At 38.1% G+C, this 14,811-nt stretch overlaps 1 protein-coding gene across 24 annotated transcripts; it reads left to right on the forward strand.

The window, feature by feature from the left end:
* The first annotated feature begins 2,246 nt into the window (after nucleotides 1–2,246).
* Nucleotides 2,247–14,541, forward strand: LOC125548152 (protein ROOT HAIR DEFECTIVE 3 homolog 1). Of its 24 annotated transcripts, none has more exons than XR_015598702.1 (12): nucleotides 2,247–2,289; nucleotides 2,457–2,708; nucleotides 2,833–2,946; nucleotides 3,552–3,643; nucleotides 3,731–3,845; nucleotides 4,157–4,200; nucleotides 4,556–4,621; nucleotides 4,884–4,975; nucleotides 5,706–5,784; nucleotides 5,860–6,025; nucleotides 6,967–7,066; nucleotides 7,497–14,541. XR_015598702.1 is itself a non-coding variant. In XM_087513610.1 (10 exons), exons 6-9 carry the CDS (start codon nucleotides 4,968–4,970, stop codon nucleotides 7,041–7,043), a joined length of 330 nt encoding a protein of 109 aa, XP_087369736.1. In that variant the 5' UTR covers nucleotides 2,256–2,289; nucleotides 2,457–3,643; nucleotides 3,731–3,845; nucleotides 4,157–4,200; nucleotides 4,556–4,621; nucleotides 4,894–4,967; the 3' UTR covers nucleotides 7,044–7,066; nucleotides 7,497–14,541. The 24 variants fall into 24 exon arrangements, 7 of the variants coding, with proteins under 7 accessions (XP_087369735.1, XP_087369719.1, XP_087369709.1 ...); XR_015598700.1 differs by having other exon boundaries at nucleotides 2,271–2,289; nucleotides 2,457–2,562; nucleotides 2,659–2,708; nucleotides 2,784–3,643; XR_015598699.1 differs by having other exon boundaries at nucleotides 2,272–2,289; nucleotides 2,457–2,562; nucleotides 2,659–2,708; nucleotides 2,833–3,643.
* The last annotated feature ends 270 nt before the right edge of the window (nucleotides 14,542–14,811 follow it).

Here is a 14,811-nt window from a genome sequence, read left to right on the forward strand (position 1 = left end):
GCAACTCTTGCTTGGACCAGGATCTCATGAGGAAGGGAGAGAGGGGACACGAAAGATAGGTGTAAGTACGTACTATAGTTGCTTAATTGAATCCGTGCTGCACACCGAAATATGCACTTGTCGAAACAATAAGTACATAGTTTTTAATTATTTTATCTGGATTTTCCTCTCTTGACGCTCACACGTGTTGTCTCTTCAAATCTCTAGATAGCCCAGCCTTGCCAGTTCAGCATGGAGGCAGTAGCTAACACCACCACCTCTCCACCCAGCACTATAATGTCCCAGTCTCGCCCTCTTCTGCTTTATTCTTCAGGAGTATATGTCCGTCTTCTTCGTCCTGATGATATCCACATGCTAGACCACCCCTCACCTTGAACGATACTTCTGAAAAAGATGGATATGTCGACCTTTTGCAAAAGAAAATCTATTGCTATTGTCTGAACATGTCATGAGTCTTGAGAAAGACATAAAAAAAGAGGACACCGCGCACGATCGACTGTGCCGCAGACAACCTCCTCATCTACGCCCCCGGGTGTTGGCCAGATCCGACATCTTCGGATCTGATTCGCCGCTTATATCTGATGTCTACCAATGCGAAGTAGCACACATGCCCACCAAACTGCATGACGCATGCACGAGCGGTGAACTATATTTATCTCTACTCCTAATGAAGCAGTTGGTGAATAGTTTGTGCGGTTTATTTTTGATGTTTTATTTTCGTCATCCTTCCAACTTCATTTTATTTTCATCATTCTCCCACCTCTGTTAACTCGCTACCCTCCTGCTAAAAAAACCGGTGCCAAAAAAACTCTACGATCGATCCCTCGTGCCCACCAACCCTACGCACGCGCGATCCACCCCTTCGGCCCCGCCGCGGCCGATCCATCCCTGTGCCGCGGCAGATCCTAACCTTCGCCGTCGCCCTCGCACAACTACAGCCGACGAACGTCGTCTCTCTTATCTCCAACCCCTCCCTCCTCTCGCCCCAAACCCTAGAGGTATGACGGGCACCGATCTGCTGGCGCCACCACCGCGGATGACCACGCGCCGGCAAGGCCCCCATCTGTCCCTCGCTTGACCCCCTCCGCCCGCTCCTACGGTGTGTGCCACCGACGCCTCCGGCGGCGCTTGCGTCCTGGGGTCCGCCCCTATCGCTCAGCCTCGTGTCTCCCGGCGCGGGCGCCGCCGCCAAGTCATGTGTGCCGTTCTGGGAGGCTTGACAAGCTGCTGATTAGAGGACGCCAACCTGGCCTCAGAGGAGGCCATCCTCGCCAAGTTCGTGTAGGTGTTGGTCGCCTGTGTGCGCGGCCACGCCGCCGCTGCCGCCGTTCCCTGCTACGAATCTCGCTCACTTCAAGCTGAGCCCGTGCCCATCTCCCCTGATGCAAGGTACAATTTTCTGCTATGTTCTTAAACCATCCTTCTTTTCATGTATGTCCTGCTAGGAGTAGTATGAACAGTAGTCTTCTGTACTCCAAAATCTGAAAGAGGATGCCAATTATGTGATCGGAAAGATACGACCTATAAAAAGAAAAGTCACCAGTCATCGTCACTCCAAGGTATTCAAGTAGGGAAGCATGCGTTTGTCGAGATATGCAAGGGCATGCTTTGTGCATTTTGTGTGGATGCTGGCAACGCACAGGCATCTTATCTTGCTCTTTTATACCATTTTTTGGTGTTTTACCTTTTTAACTGACATAAACACACTATATTTGTTGGCATGGAATATACATTGTAGATCCAGTGGGAGAATATCATAGCTTCGCTAAGTAAACGTGCTATTGTTTAGAATGATGGTCTCACTAAAATTTTGAAGTTAGAATGGTTTGCCTTACTAATTGTATGTTTTTCATTTTTTTTGTTCAATTTGCTCTATGCGATATTATACTATTTTTGAGAGTTAATGTAATCATTCTGATTTTTTTTTTCATGTTGCTCAACTCCTTTTCTCTACGCTCTATCAGGCTGCACCATCCTAAGTTTCTATTTTCTATCTGGGCTCCACGACCGGTAGTAGGATGCTCATTAGGCAACCCAAGGTGTGTACGCCCCTACTTCCCCAAGGTACTCAAGCCTCACGCCTGGGCTGACCACGAGGTATGCTTGCCGCCAATCTACTTCAGCCACTGGACAACAGTTCCTCCTTAATTTGCTCCATATATGTGTTGCATTACCAATGAATTTTCCATTCAACTTTCTAAAGATTTTTGTTCACAGATGTGTGCTGCTGTGAGGCATGTAGCACCACTTCTCCCGACTGCTATCATTAGTGAAAGATCTCATGTCACGGTATGTGGTTAATGTTTTCTGTACCTCGTAATATTTGACTTTGTGAAACTAACCAAACTTTGTGTGTATAGAAATATTTCTTTAGAAAATTTCTGTTGGACACTTATCTTCTCTTTGTTTATCGTTTCGTAGGACTAAGAAAAAGTTCATCTGTGTGTAACTACCAGGTTCTCGAAGTCCGCCCTCTCATTGATTGGAACAGGGTGAAAGTTGTGGAATTTTTGCTGTAACCGCCTGGACGAAGATGACAGGGCTAACAAAGATGCATTCAAGGTAAGCCATGCCTCTGGTATGCTTGCTTAACATTTGAAATCCATAAGATAATTCTTTCGAGTTGCGACCTGCATCGTGGTGTCTCCGTTCATCAAGTTCTGAGCACCAGCTCCAGTGAAATGGTGTTCATCCTGCCATACTCCTAGGTGGTTTTCTTTGGCCTGTTTCTTATTGTGTATTTAGTGGTTATGCACAAGCCTCATCATCTGATTTTTCTGCAGTAATTACTGAATTTTTTTTTGAGGAGAAAGCCTTTGATTGTTGTTGTAGTTGAAGATTCAGAGTTGCAAGGCAGGCACAGTTAACAATGATAAGAAACTATAGAAGATTTATCAAATCAGACATGGGCTTGGCTATGCACTGAATCATTGTAGGGGATCTGAGGTAATCAGACCATACACCCAAACTTAAATTTTACTTGCTTTTAAATGTTTAGGAGGCAGATGATGTTTGATATGCTAGACTGAAGTACGCACCTTTTAAGAGTATATCACTGTTACTCCAGTCACCAATAAATTCGGAAGTGCCTACTGCCTAGATTACATGAGCTCATTTTAGCTCTAAGAGTTCTTTTTTATCTCTTTTACATTCTGGTAAACACGTGGGTGAATAATAGTTAGAAATTGTTCTATATATACACGGGAATTCTAATAAAACTGATGCTTGAAATGATAAAAAGTTCTATAATATTTGTAAGCCAAGCACTGGAAAAGCTCACTCCTCACACCAGATCATCATCGCCGACGTATCTACTTTTTCGAAATAGAGTGCACATGTTTACTCATGTTCTCTGTTTTTTGTTGTTTTGGGGAGGTTGTTAGGAGCCCATCTCTCTGCAGCCCTGGAGAAAGAGAGCTAGATATAGTGGTACTTGCTAGCGTTTTAATGGACACCTCCTTTTGGCCTTTTTTAGTTTCTCTAATAATTAGCTAAGAGACTTCAGTGAGTGAGAATTTTTTGGTCCCTCCCTTTTTCTGTGTCTTTTGGAGTTTTGCTTTGTGGTGAGAGGAGGATAGAGATACTCAACAAGGGCCGCCCTCTTCCTCGTCCGAACAAGATCCCTAAGAGCATGTACCCACTTGTATGTACTCTGCACACGTGAACTCGACATGTTGTCTCTTGCTGCTTCTGAAGCTGAACTGAACTGAAGCTTAAACTGTATGTGCAGGAGAAGAGCTCGATGAGCTGCACGGCCTCACGCATGACGAGCAGGAGGCCCACGGAGGAGGAGTCGTTTGTTTACAGTAGGAAGATTGGCTTATGCCCTGGTGCATACCTGCATGGTATTTTCAGTAGAGATGATTCAAAATCAAATCAGCTGTTTGTTAACGTGGTGTTGCCTGCTGCGGTTTTACTATATTGTGAATTTGTGATTGTGTGCAAAGGGGACACTACATGTTCAACTAATTAGATCAGTTTGTTAACTAGAACATGTTATTGGGAATAAACACAGATGAATTGTCAGCACAAGAAATGTGGGATGCACTAGAAGTCATTGTTGTTATTGTTATAATGTTTAATCTTAAAAAAGTATACCTACTCTCTCACATGGTTACTGATACGCAATTTTTGTTTGCCTCTTCTCGTGCTGCAGGATGGAACTGGAACCAAACTTGGTAGTTGAAATAATTCCCTGTCGTAAGTTGCATATCCTAAACAGTAATTTATGACATTTCATTTTCGTCCTTATGATATAAAGTTCAGTGTTTCTTTCATTCTGTTTCATGGTAATGATGCGTTGTATATGTTTTAGTGAATGGAGGAATCTGAGAACACATAGTGATTTAACCTTACCCTGTTAAATGCTTACATGAATGTTCGTCCTGTTCAATTAAAGATAGCCATGATTATAGGAATGTTATCTTTCTACAAGCATGTTTGTGTGTAGATATAAACATGATTCTCACCACCCTACCTAATTTGTAATGCAAATACTTGACTAATGTTGGATGTTGCACAACCAACTTTCCACTTTTATCACAAAACTGAGAAGACTAGTGAAGTGGTTGGTGCCGGCGTGAAGAAACTTGAAGCTGCCATGCATGCAAAGTCTCCACAGGTAAGATCTTATTTTCATCTTTTTTCTTACAGTGACAGCGCACTCCTGTTTCAATGATCTTGCCTGCTGCTAAGTAAACAAGAATATACAAGCATGGCCATGATAATTTGAATATTGTAGGCTTGTAGCTAAACTAGCTGCCGAAAGGCACAAGTGATGTGTACCGAAGGATTCAGAGATCATGTCCACTTCTTGTGATTAATAACAGCACCGTATGTTGGTCTTGACTAAGTTTTGCTATTTTTGTTTAACTTCTCATAAGGAATGGCTAGATTTGGAGAATGATGTACAGGCTGGTTCAGTACTCGGTTTTGGGAAAAAACTTGGATCTATTGTGGAGGTCCACATGGAAGAGTAAGCCTGCGTGTTATTTTAGTTGTTCATCCTGGTGGTTTGTTCAACATGATTCTCGGTCCTTGCGACCGCACAAAGTTCACTTGTATGTTCTATGCATCTACCAGAAGATTGATAAACATGTTGTACTTCGCAAAGAAAATCTCTAAAATTTCCAGCACTCTTGGCATATGGTTAATGTGAGTACTGGGATATTTATATAAGAAATATTGGTTTGCCTCTGTTTTTTTTAGTTAAGGGGCCCCTTTCATTTCATTCAACTGAAAAGACAGAGTTTGGCTCAGAAAACAGAGAAAAATACAACATTTTCTGAAGCAATGCAACCACCCCTGAAGCAACAATTCATCTCTACTAGATCTGAAAACTCTGCCACCGAACCATACAATGTCGCAAGAATGAGACACTTTATCACTATTTAGGGCACATACTTTGGTGCTGAACACTGAAAAAATTGGTGATCTACTGTTTCAAGATTATTACAGAATATACAGCTCTTACTCTGCCTCCTTATTTTTTTAAATTGCATATAAAATTGCTGGTGTCTTTCTCGTCTCTGTGATCCAATCACCGAAGTACTGGCATGGAATCTAGAAGTTGTTATTTGACTGTCTATCTTGTCCTTTGTGTATTCCCTATATTTTGTGATAACAGGAAACTGATGTTGATTTTTCTCTAAAAAAACGGAAACTAATGTTGACGAATAAAATTAAGGTGCATCATTATTTGTCAGGTATGGCAAAGAAGCTGTCTATTTTGATGAAGCTGTTAGGAAGGCCAAACGGCAACTGCTGGAATCTAGAATATTGAATGTAAGGTGCTATTGTACATAGGCATTGTTACGCCTTCCCCTTCATTTCACTTATTTTGTCCCATATTATTTGCAGCTTGTCCAGCCTGCATTCCAGAAAAAATTGAGTCATCTACGTACTAAGGCTCTTGAAAAATTTAAAACCGTCCTTAATCAATCTCTTGAGAGTGGAAAAGGTTTCGCAGCATCTGTTCGAGAAACTACTGAATCCTCTCTCAGTGAATTTAATCAAGGGTGCGCAGGTAAATGTGCACGCTTGATAATTTGCATAAATATTATTTTCCCAATGATGTACAATTTATTCAAGGACTACATTGATGGGGATTGGTAACTAGAATGTCATTTGGCTTCCCTGGAATCAGAGGGTAATCCGATAAGGTTCCTGAGTTTGACACAAGAACCTAGAGTAGTTAGCAATACTATTAGATTACGGGAGGAACAAGTTTCTGGGATTTAGGAGTTTTCCATTCCCTTTGAAATAGGAAGATATCTGATATTCCGACCACATTCTTATTGCCATCTCATTTCTGCGGTTAGGATTCCCAGCAATCCTGAGATTCCCATAAATCTAACTTTCAAGCCATCATATGCTCCATGTATTCAAGTAGTGTGATGTTTGATGTCCAAGTACATTGGGTTTGTCTAGAGCCAGTGTACCTTATTGTTCTGGTATTGCATTTTTATCCCTGTATCTACTTCATGTGCCTGAGGGCAGGCCTGGCACAGTGGGGAAGTCCTCCCCACTTGTGCCAAAAGGTCCTGGGTTCGAACCAGCCTCTCTACATTGCACTTTGCAGGGTTAAGACTAGGTTCCTATAATCCCTCCCCAGACCCCACCTTGTGTAGGAGTTTCTATGCACTGGGTCTGTCCTATCCAATCTACTTTTGTAGTTGTAAGAGCTGGCAATCTTTTTTACTTACTATTCATGAGAAAAGTTGCATACTTATAATTTAACTAAAGTGGAAAAGTATTACTTGCTAGGGATGAACACCAAACTGTTGTAGGGAAAAAAATTGTAACATCTCACTACTTTTTTTATGGACTCATGACACCTATTTCAATTGGTCTTCTTTCAAGCGTTACAACTTCAAGTATCCTTGTGAAAACCACAAGACCATTATCGGTTGTGATAATTATATGAATCTTGGAGATGATAGTTCTTGTGTATTTTTGATTTCACAGGCGGCGACGACTACAATGAGGAGCACAGTAGCAGTGAAGTCAGAACCGGCAAGCAGGGAGGAGGGCAACCAGCTTGAAAGCAGACTTCATCCCGAGAAAGGCACTTGTTCACCCTTATTTTGCAAATAGTACTTATCCTTAATAGGTTTTTATCTCAGAGCCGGAAATAATATACCCAATTCATATGCAACGAATACACACGAAATATATGAATACTACTGAAGGTCATGTGTCTTTCTTATTTCATGCACTCTATGCCCAGTTACCTACTTAAGAGTTTCAGTTTGTTGCATAATTCTCGTGCCACTGATGAAACCCGCTCCCATCTGCTCTCATTGTATAAGAGTGTAAGTTTTTATATAACCAGAACCCTTCCAGGTGTTAGATTTATAGTTAATTACTACTTAGTTTACTATTTAGGATGTTCCCACATTTTTCTTGGGTACAATTAATAATTTTCATGCTTTATGCAGGTTTGGAGATGACATGTACTTAAAATCTAACTATTTTCTCCTGTTGTTCTTTTGTAGTTAATTCAAGGAGGACCCTACATCTAAAGGTTACAGAGCAGTTTATATCATAATTCCATTGCTGGATTTCTAGTTTTGCTAGAGCATGGGTTCGTATGATACTTGCAAGTATGGAATATTTTTTATATTAAGTATATCTATTTATTACAGATTTGTCATGCTACCAATAAGTAAGATTGGTTTTCTCTTCATAAAGTATATGATTCTATTTCACTTTCTTTTTATGTGAATGCCTAACCAAATACCAAAGAAAATATGGTTTAATATGTGGTGCTTGCGTGCTTTCCATCGGACAGGCTAAGAAACTTTATATTATATCTTCTATTAAATGTCCCTCTCGGGTAGAGTTTTTTACTAGGCATAATTCTTTTCCCTGAACCTAAATGACTCATCCAAATTTCTGACATGACAAGATTTGTTAGGTAAACTGGTAAAGTACTTTCATAGTATTTCTAATGATTTCAACATTTTGTCCTACATATCGATCTCCATGATAGTGAAGGTGGAGGTGAACAATGTATCTTCAAGATAATTTCTAGACTGGATTACCTTTTAAATTCTAAATATATTATTTATCTCTGCCATTTGCTTAATGCAAGACGCAATTTTCTTAGTATGAACCCTTAGATTTTAGACTATGATTTATAATATGTCAATTTTAATACCTCATTTTCTCTTCAGTTATATATTTTCTCCCTTTGTTGGTATTTCATATCCAATAATGAGATGTTTACATAATTTATTTTGTATAACAGATAAGTTTAAATTAATGTTCCGCATTCGAGCAGCCTTAAAAATATTGGGGCTGCAATGACCAGATTCATACTAGGTTGTATATTTCTGTGTTAGAAATATTATATCAGTCATCTAATGAATTTTGGGGAAGATTGTATGTGAACCCTACTTTGCCAGGATTATAGTATGTGTTTTGAAAGTTAAGGTATGTTCAAGGATGGCACTATGATAGTTTTATCTCCTATTATATTTACCTGTAGTTAGACGCAATAACATTTTCTTATAAAAGATTGATTTCTCCTTGGATTTTACATTGCTATCATATTATGCAAAAGGGTAAGTATAGAATGAGATGAGCATGGAAACTCAATATAACTACACCAATGCAGTTTTAATATTTACCTTATTAATGAACATACAGATTAATAATTAACTAGGATAGCTGTACATTTCCTTCCCTTTTTTGGCCATCTTTTCTCTTTGTTTGGTTGTTTATTCGGTCTTCTGCTCCTCGGGCGTTTCTTTTTATGTACTTTTGCATCTTCCTAATGATTTTTTCTAATATAAAAAAAACATCACTTAAAGATATATAAACTAAAACTGTGTGCATCTATTTAATTACTCTCAAGGGTTGTACGTGGGAACATAGGGGGGCGCCACACATCGGCTAGCTCATGGGTCTATCCGATTGGCCGGTTCAGGAGCTGTTGGATCATGTGTGTGGCCTCATTCCGACCAGGGCCGCGTCCACATGAGTGTTTCCTAGAGGAATAGTTTTGTTCAAAAATTTCAATGAAATATGCACTATTGCATATAAAATATCTAGTCCGTGCAGATGCACGGATTGATGACTAATTCTCATAACTATGCTTAATTTTGTCAATTGCTTAACAGTAATTTGTTCATTCACCGTAGAATACTTATGCTCTTGAGAGAAGTTACTAGTGAAACCTATGGTCTCCGGGTCTATATTTATCATATTGATCTTCTACTACTTAGTTATTTCTGCTTTTTTACTTTGCTTTTATTTTACTTTGCATCTTTATCATAAAAATAACAAAAATATTATCTTTATTATATCTATCAAATCTTACTCTTGTAAGTGCCCTTATAGGGATTGATAACCCTTATTTGCGTTGGTTGTGAAGATTTATTTGTTTTGTGCAGGTACGAGGGACTCGCGTGTAGCCTCATACTAGATTGATACTGAAATACTTACGCTACTTTGCTGCATCATCCCTTACTTTTCGGGGAAAACCAACGCAGTGCTTAAGAGGTAGCACGAATCAATAAATTTGGGTTGAATACTCTACCCTTGAAAACGGTTGCGATCCCCTATACTTGTGGGTTATTAAGACTATTTTTTGACGCCGTTGCCGAAAAGCATAACTCTATTCTTTGAGTCATTTGGATTTATATCTGCTTATTATTATGAAGAAATTGAAAAATTTAAGAACCAAGATTTATCCTTCAACTACAAGGGGAGGTAAGGAATTGCCATCTAGCTCTCCATTTGATTCACCTTCTGTTTTAAGTAAGCTTGCGACACCTAAACCTGCTTTTGTTATTAATTCTGATGTCGCATGTTATTGATGATGTCACTTCTATTATGCATGATACTTATGATAAAACTACTTCTATGCTTGATATTACTGTGTAACTTGGTGAATTTCTTGATAAACAACTTGTTAGGACTAGAGAGAATGAAATTATTAAAACTGATAATATTGATGAAAGTGATGATAAAGATTCTCCTCTAAATATGAATTTCCTGTTGTGCTTGAGGGCTATGTTATGGATGAAGAAACTGCTAGAGATTTTCTTGCTTGCAATGATAGAAGTGATCTTAAAAAATTATTAGCTAAGTTGAAACAAAAAACTCTGAATGCTAGAATGAAATATGATCCTGCTTATGCTACTTCATCTATCTTTGTTATTGATAAGAATTATGATTTCTCTGTTGATCCTGAGATAATTACCTTAGTTGAATCCGATCCTTTTCATGGTTATGAATCTGAAACTGTTGTGGTACATTTTACTAAATTAAATAATATAGCTACCCTATTCACTAATAATGAGAAAACTCGCTATTATTATATCTTTAAATTATTTCCGTTCTCATTAAAGGGTGATGCTAAGATATGGTTTAATTCTTTTAATCTTGGCTGTGTGCGTAGTCCTTAGGATATGATTTATTACTTCTCTGTTAAATATTTTTCAGCTCATAAGAAACAAATTGCTTTACGGGAAATATATAATTTTGTGCAAATTGAAGAAGAGAGTCTCCCAAAAGCTTGGGGAAGGCTTCTCCAATTACGTAATGCTTTGCCTGATCATCCTCTTAAGAAAAATGAAATACTTAATATTTTTTATAATGGACTAACCGATGCTTTCAGAGACCATCTGAATAGTTGTGCTGATTGTGTTTTCAGGGAAAAAACACCAGATTGAATAATATGTTGACTAATGAAAATAATTGGACACTTCCTGATCCAATTCTTGAACCAACTCCTAAGCCAACTCCGAAGAAAAGGGGTATTTTATTTCTCATTCCTGAAGATATGCAAGAGGCAAAGAAATTTATGAAGGAAAAATGTTTTAAAGCTAAAGATGTTAAGAATTTACCTCATATTGAAAAAATACATGGTTTTAATTTACCTCCTGTTGAAGAAATACACGGTCTTGATAACCCGACACATGTAGTAAAGGTAAATTCTCTTTATAGATATGATAAAGATAGATATGATAAAGATGAAATCTCATTTACTAAGTTTGCTAGCCCATGCTTTGATGAGTTCGATAACTTTATGGTTATGCAAGAAAACTTCAGTGCTTATTTTGGTAGAGAATTAAAACGCAATGCTGATATGTCTGAACACTTGAGTGATTATATGGTTAATGTTAAATGCGAATTTAAACTTATTAGTAAACATGCTTCTATGGTTACCACTCAAGTAGAACAAAGACTTAAAGCTCAGAATGATTTGCTTAATAAATTAAATAGTAAGAAAAATGATAATGCTGTTAGAGTTATGACTAGAGGTGGTAAAATGACTCAGGAATTTTTGTATCCTGAGGGCCATCCTAAGAGAATTGAGCAAGATTCTAAAAGGAAAAATGATAGGACTTCGCATGCTTCTAGTAAACCTGTTATTGACACACCTGAGAATCCTAATGATATCTCTATTTCTAATGCTGAAACACAATCTGGTAATGAACATGAACCTAGTAATAATGTCAATGATGATATTCATGTTGATGCTCAACTTAGCAATGATAATGATGTAGAAATTGAACCTGCTGTTGATCTTGATAACCCACAATCAAAGAACCAACGTTATGATAAGAGAGACTTTGTTGCTAGAAAGCACGGTAAAGAAAGAGAACCATGGGTTCAGAAACCCATGTTTTTTCCTCCTAAACCATTCAAGAAAAAGGATGATGAGGATTTTGAGCGCTTTGCTGAAATGATTAGACCTATCTTTTTGCGTATGCGATTAACTGATATGCTTAAAATGAATCCTTATGCTAAGTATATGAAAGAAATTGTTACAAATAAAAGAAAAAGATACCGGAAGTTGAAATTTTTACCATGCTTGCTAATTATACTTTTAAAGATGAAATACCTAAGAAACTAGGAGATCCCGGAGTACCAACTATACCATGCTCCATTAAAAAAACTATGTTAAAACTGCTTTATGTGATCTTGGAGCCGATGTTAGTGTTATGTCTCTCTCTTTATATCGTAGACTTGATTTGAATAAGTTGACACCTACTGAAATATCTTTGCAAATGACTGATAAATCAACTGCTATACCTATCGGTATTTGTGAGGATGTGCCTGTTGTGGTTGCAAACGTTACTATTTTAACGGACTTTGTTATTCTTGATATTCTCGTTGAGGTAACCTAGTGTTATTTGAAAATTCTCCGGTTCCATGTTATTTGAAATGAGTTTGTTAACAAGACCTAATCAACCTTGTTAGTGGATTCCTTTCAATGAGTATGAGATGGATGAATTTAGAAAACACAACTCTCTGTACCCTCTTTTACTTTATGTTATTTAGTTGAAATAAAGCAAAAATAGTATATTCTGTCTGTTTTCTGAATTATCCATGCTAGTTTATTTTTCTTTTTATGCTTTCTTCTTGTGTGTTTAATAAACCTTGAGAAAAACAAAAAAAATTAGTTGTAGCTTTTAATTAGTTTAATATTCATGCTTGTAGTAGTAATTAAAAAGAAAACCTAAAAAGATTTCTCGTTCTTCTTTTGCTTGTTGGGAGCTTTCTCGTATAAATAGTTTTATTTTTTTTCTTGTTCTTTGGGGGTCGAGAGGAGAAGACCATAATTAAAATGTTAAAGAGGCTCTCATATTACCTTGTCTTCTCTCTTGAATTGAATGCTTGCAGATTCTAACTTAGTCCAATGCACGTGCATTATTATTATCCACACTATTCGGTTGTGCAAGTGAAAGACAATAATGATGATTATATGATGAACTTATTGAGATGAGAAAAGCTGGTATAAACTCGACCTCTCTTGTTTTTGTAAATATGATTAGTTCATCGTTCCTGATTTAGACTATTATGAATAAACATGTTTGCAATGACAATTAGATATTATAGTTGCTTATGCCATGCTTAATTAGCTAGGAGGTTATAATGGTTTACCTTGTGTGCCAACATGCTATTAAAATGGTTGTGATGTGGTATGATAGGGTGATATCCTCTTTTGAATGATTGTGGCTTGACTTGGCACATGTTCACGCATGTAGTTGAAACAAAATCAATATAGCCTCTATGATATTTATGTTCATGGTGCATTATATCCTACTCATGCTTGCATTCGGTGTTGATTAATTTTAATGCATGTTCATGATTGCTGTCGCTCTCAAGCTGGTCGCTTCCCAGTCTTTTGCTAGCCTTCACCTGTACTAAGCAGGAATACTGCTTATACATCCAATTCCATAAACCCTAAAGTTATTCCATATGAGTCCACCATACCTACCTATATATGGTATCTACCTGCCGTTCCAAGTAAATTTGTATGTGCCAAACTCTAAACCTTTAAATAAACATTCTATTTTGTATGCTCGAATAGCTCATGTATCAACTAGGGTTGTTCGTATCTTTCATGTTAGGCGGGTTATTCTTAAGAGGAGTGGACTCCGCTCCCCACTCACGAAAAAATGGCTGGTCACCGGGATGCCCATTCCCATGCTTTATGTAAATCAAATCAAAATAATTGCAAACAAAACTCCCGGGACTCTTGTTAGTTGGAGGCACTCGTTGTTTCGAGCAAGACATGGATTGATGCTTGTTGGTGGAGGGGGAGTATAAACTTTACTATTCTGTTTGGGACCCGCCTATAATGTGTGTAGCATGGAATATATCGCCATTTCTTGGTTGTTATGTTGACAAAGAAAGTATACCACTCAAAATATTATTCATATCCATTTCAAAACCGATCTCTGGCACCTCTACAAATCCCTACTTCCCTTTGTGAAGGGCCTATCTATTTACTTTTATGCTGAGTCATCATCCCTTTATCAAAATGCACCAGCTGGAGAGCACCGCTGTCATTTGCATTCATTACTGTTAGTTTACATTGAGTATGACTTGACTGGATCTCTTTTACCATGAATTACAATGTCTAGTCAGTCCTTAATCTTTAAAGATGCTCTGCATTTATGTTTTGCGGTCTTAGAAAGGGCTAGAGAGATACCATCTTGTTATATCATATTATGATTGTTTGGAGAAAGTGTTGTCATCTGAGATTTATTATTATTGCTTGCTAGTTGATTATGCCATTGATATGAGTAAACATGAGACCTAAATGTTATTGTGAATATGATTAGTTCATAATCTTTGCTGAAAACTCCACCGACCTCAACCCTGACTCCATATATTCACTTTCGGGGAGAGAAAAACCAAGGAGCGCGTTTTACGATACGGAGCCACCGCCAAGCCCTAAACTCTCTCAGGAGGGCTGATCTGGAGTCCGTTCGGGGCTCCGGAGAGGGGAATCCGTCGCCATCGTCATCATCAACCATCCTCCATCACCAATTTCATCATGCTCACCGCCGTGCATGAGTAATTTCATCATAGACTGCTGGACGGTGATGGGTTGGATGATATTTATCATGTAATCGAGTTAGTTTTGTTAGGGTTTGATCCCTAGTATCCACTATGTTCTGATATTGATGTTGCTATGACTTTGTTATGCTTAATGCTTGTCACTAGGTCCCGAGTGCCATGATTTCACATCTGAACCTATTATGTTTTCACAATATATAAGAGTTCTTGATCCTATCTTGAAAGTCTATAGTCACCTATTATGTGTTATGATCCGTTAACCCCGAAGTGACAATAATCGGGATACTTACTGGTGATGATCGTAGTTTGAGGAGTTCATGTATTCACTATGTGTTAATGCTTTGTTCCGGTTCTCTATTAAAAGGAGGCCTTAATATCCCTTAGTTTCCAATAGGACCCCGCTGCCACGGGAGGGTAGGATAAAACATGTCATGCAAGTTCTTTTTCATAAGCACGTATGGCTATATTCGGAATAGATGCCTACAT

Source organism: Triticum urartu, chromosome 1A (genome assembly GCF_056163025.1).
Source record: "Triticum urartu cultivar PI428250 chromosome 1A, HENAU_Tu73, whole genome shotgun sequence".
NCBI lineage: Eukaryota > Viridiplantae > Streptophyta > Magnoliopsida > Poales > Poaceae > Triticum > Triticum urartu.

Bases quoted from the DNA above. Each gene is read 5' to 3' on its own strand.
- LOC125548152 (XM_087513583.1), top strand. From the start codon at position 4,505: ATGTTGGATGTTGCACAACCAACTTTCCACTTTTATCACAAAACTGAG. The intron at 4,976-5,705 runs GTAAGCCTGCGT...ATTATTTGTCAG, and splicing joins GTGGAGGTCCACATGGAAGA to GTATGGCAAAGAAGCTGTCT. The intron at 5,785-5,859 runs GTAAGGTGCTAT...TATTATTTGCAG, and splicing joins TGGAATCTAGAATATTGAAT to CTTGTCCAGCCTGCATTCCA.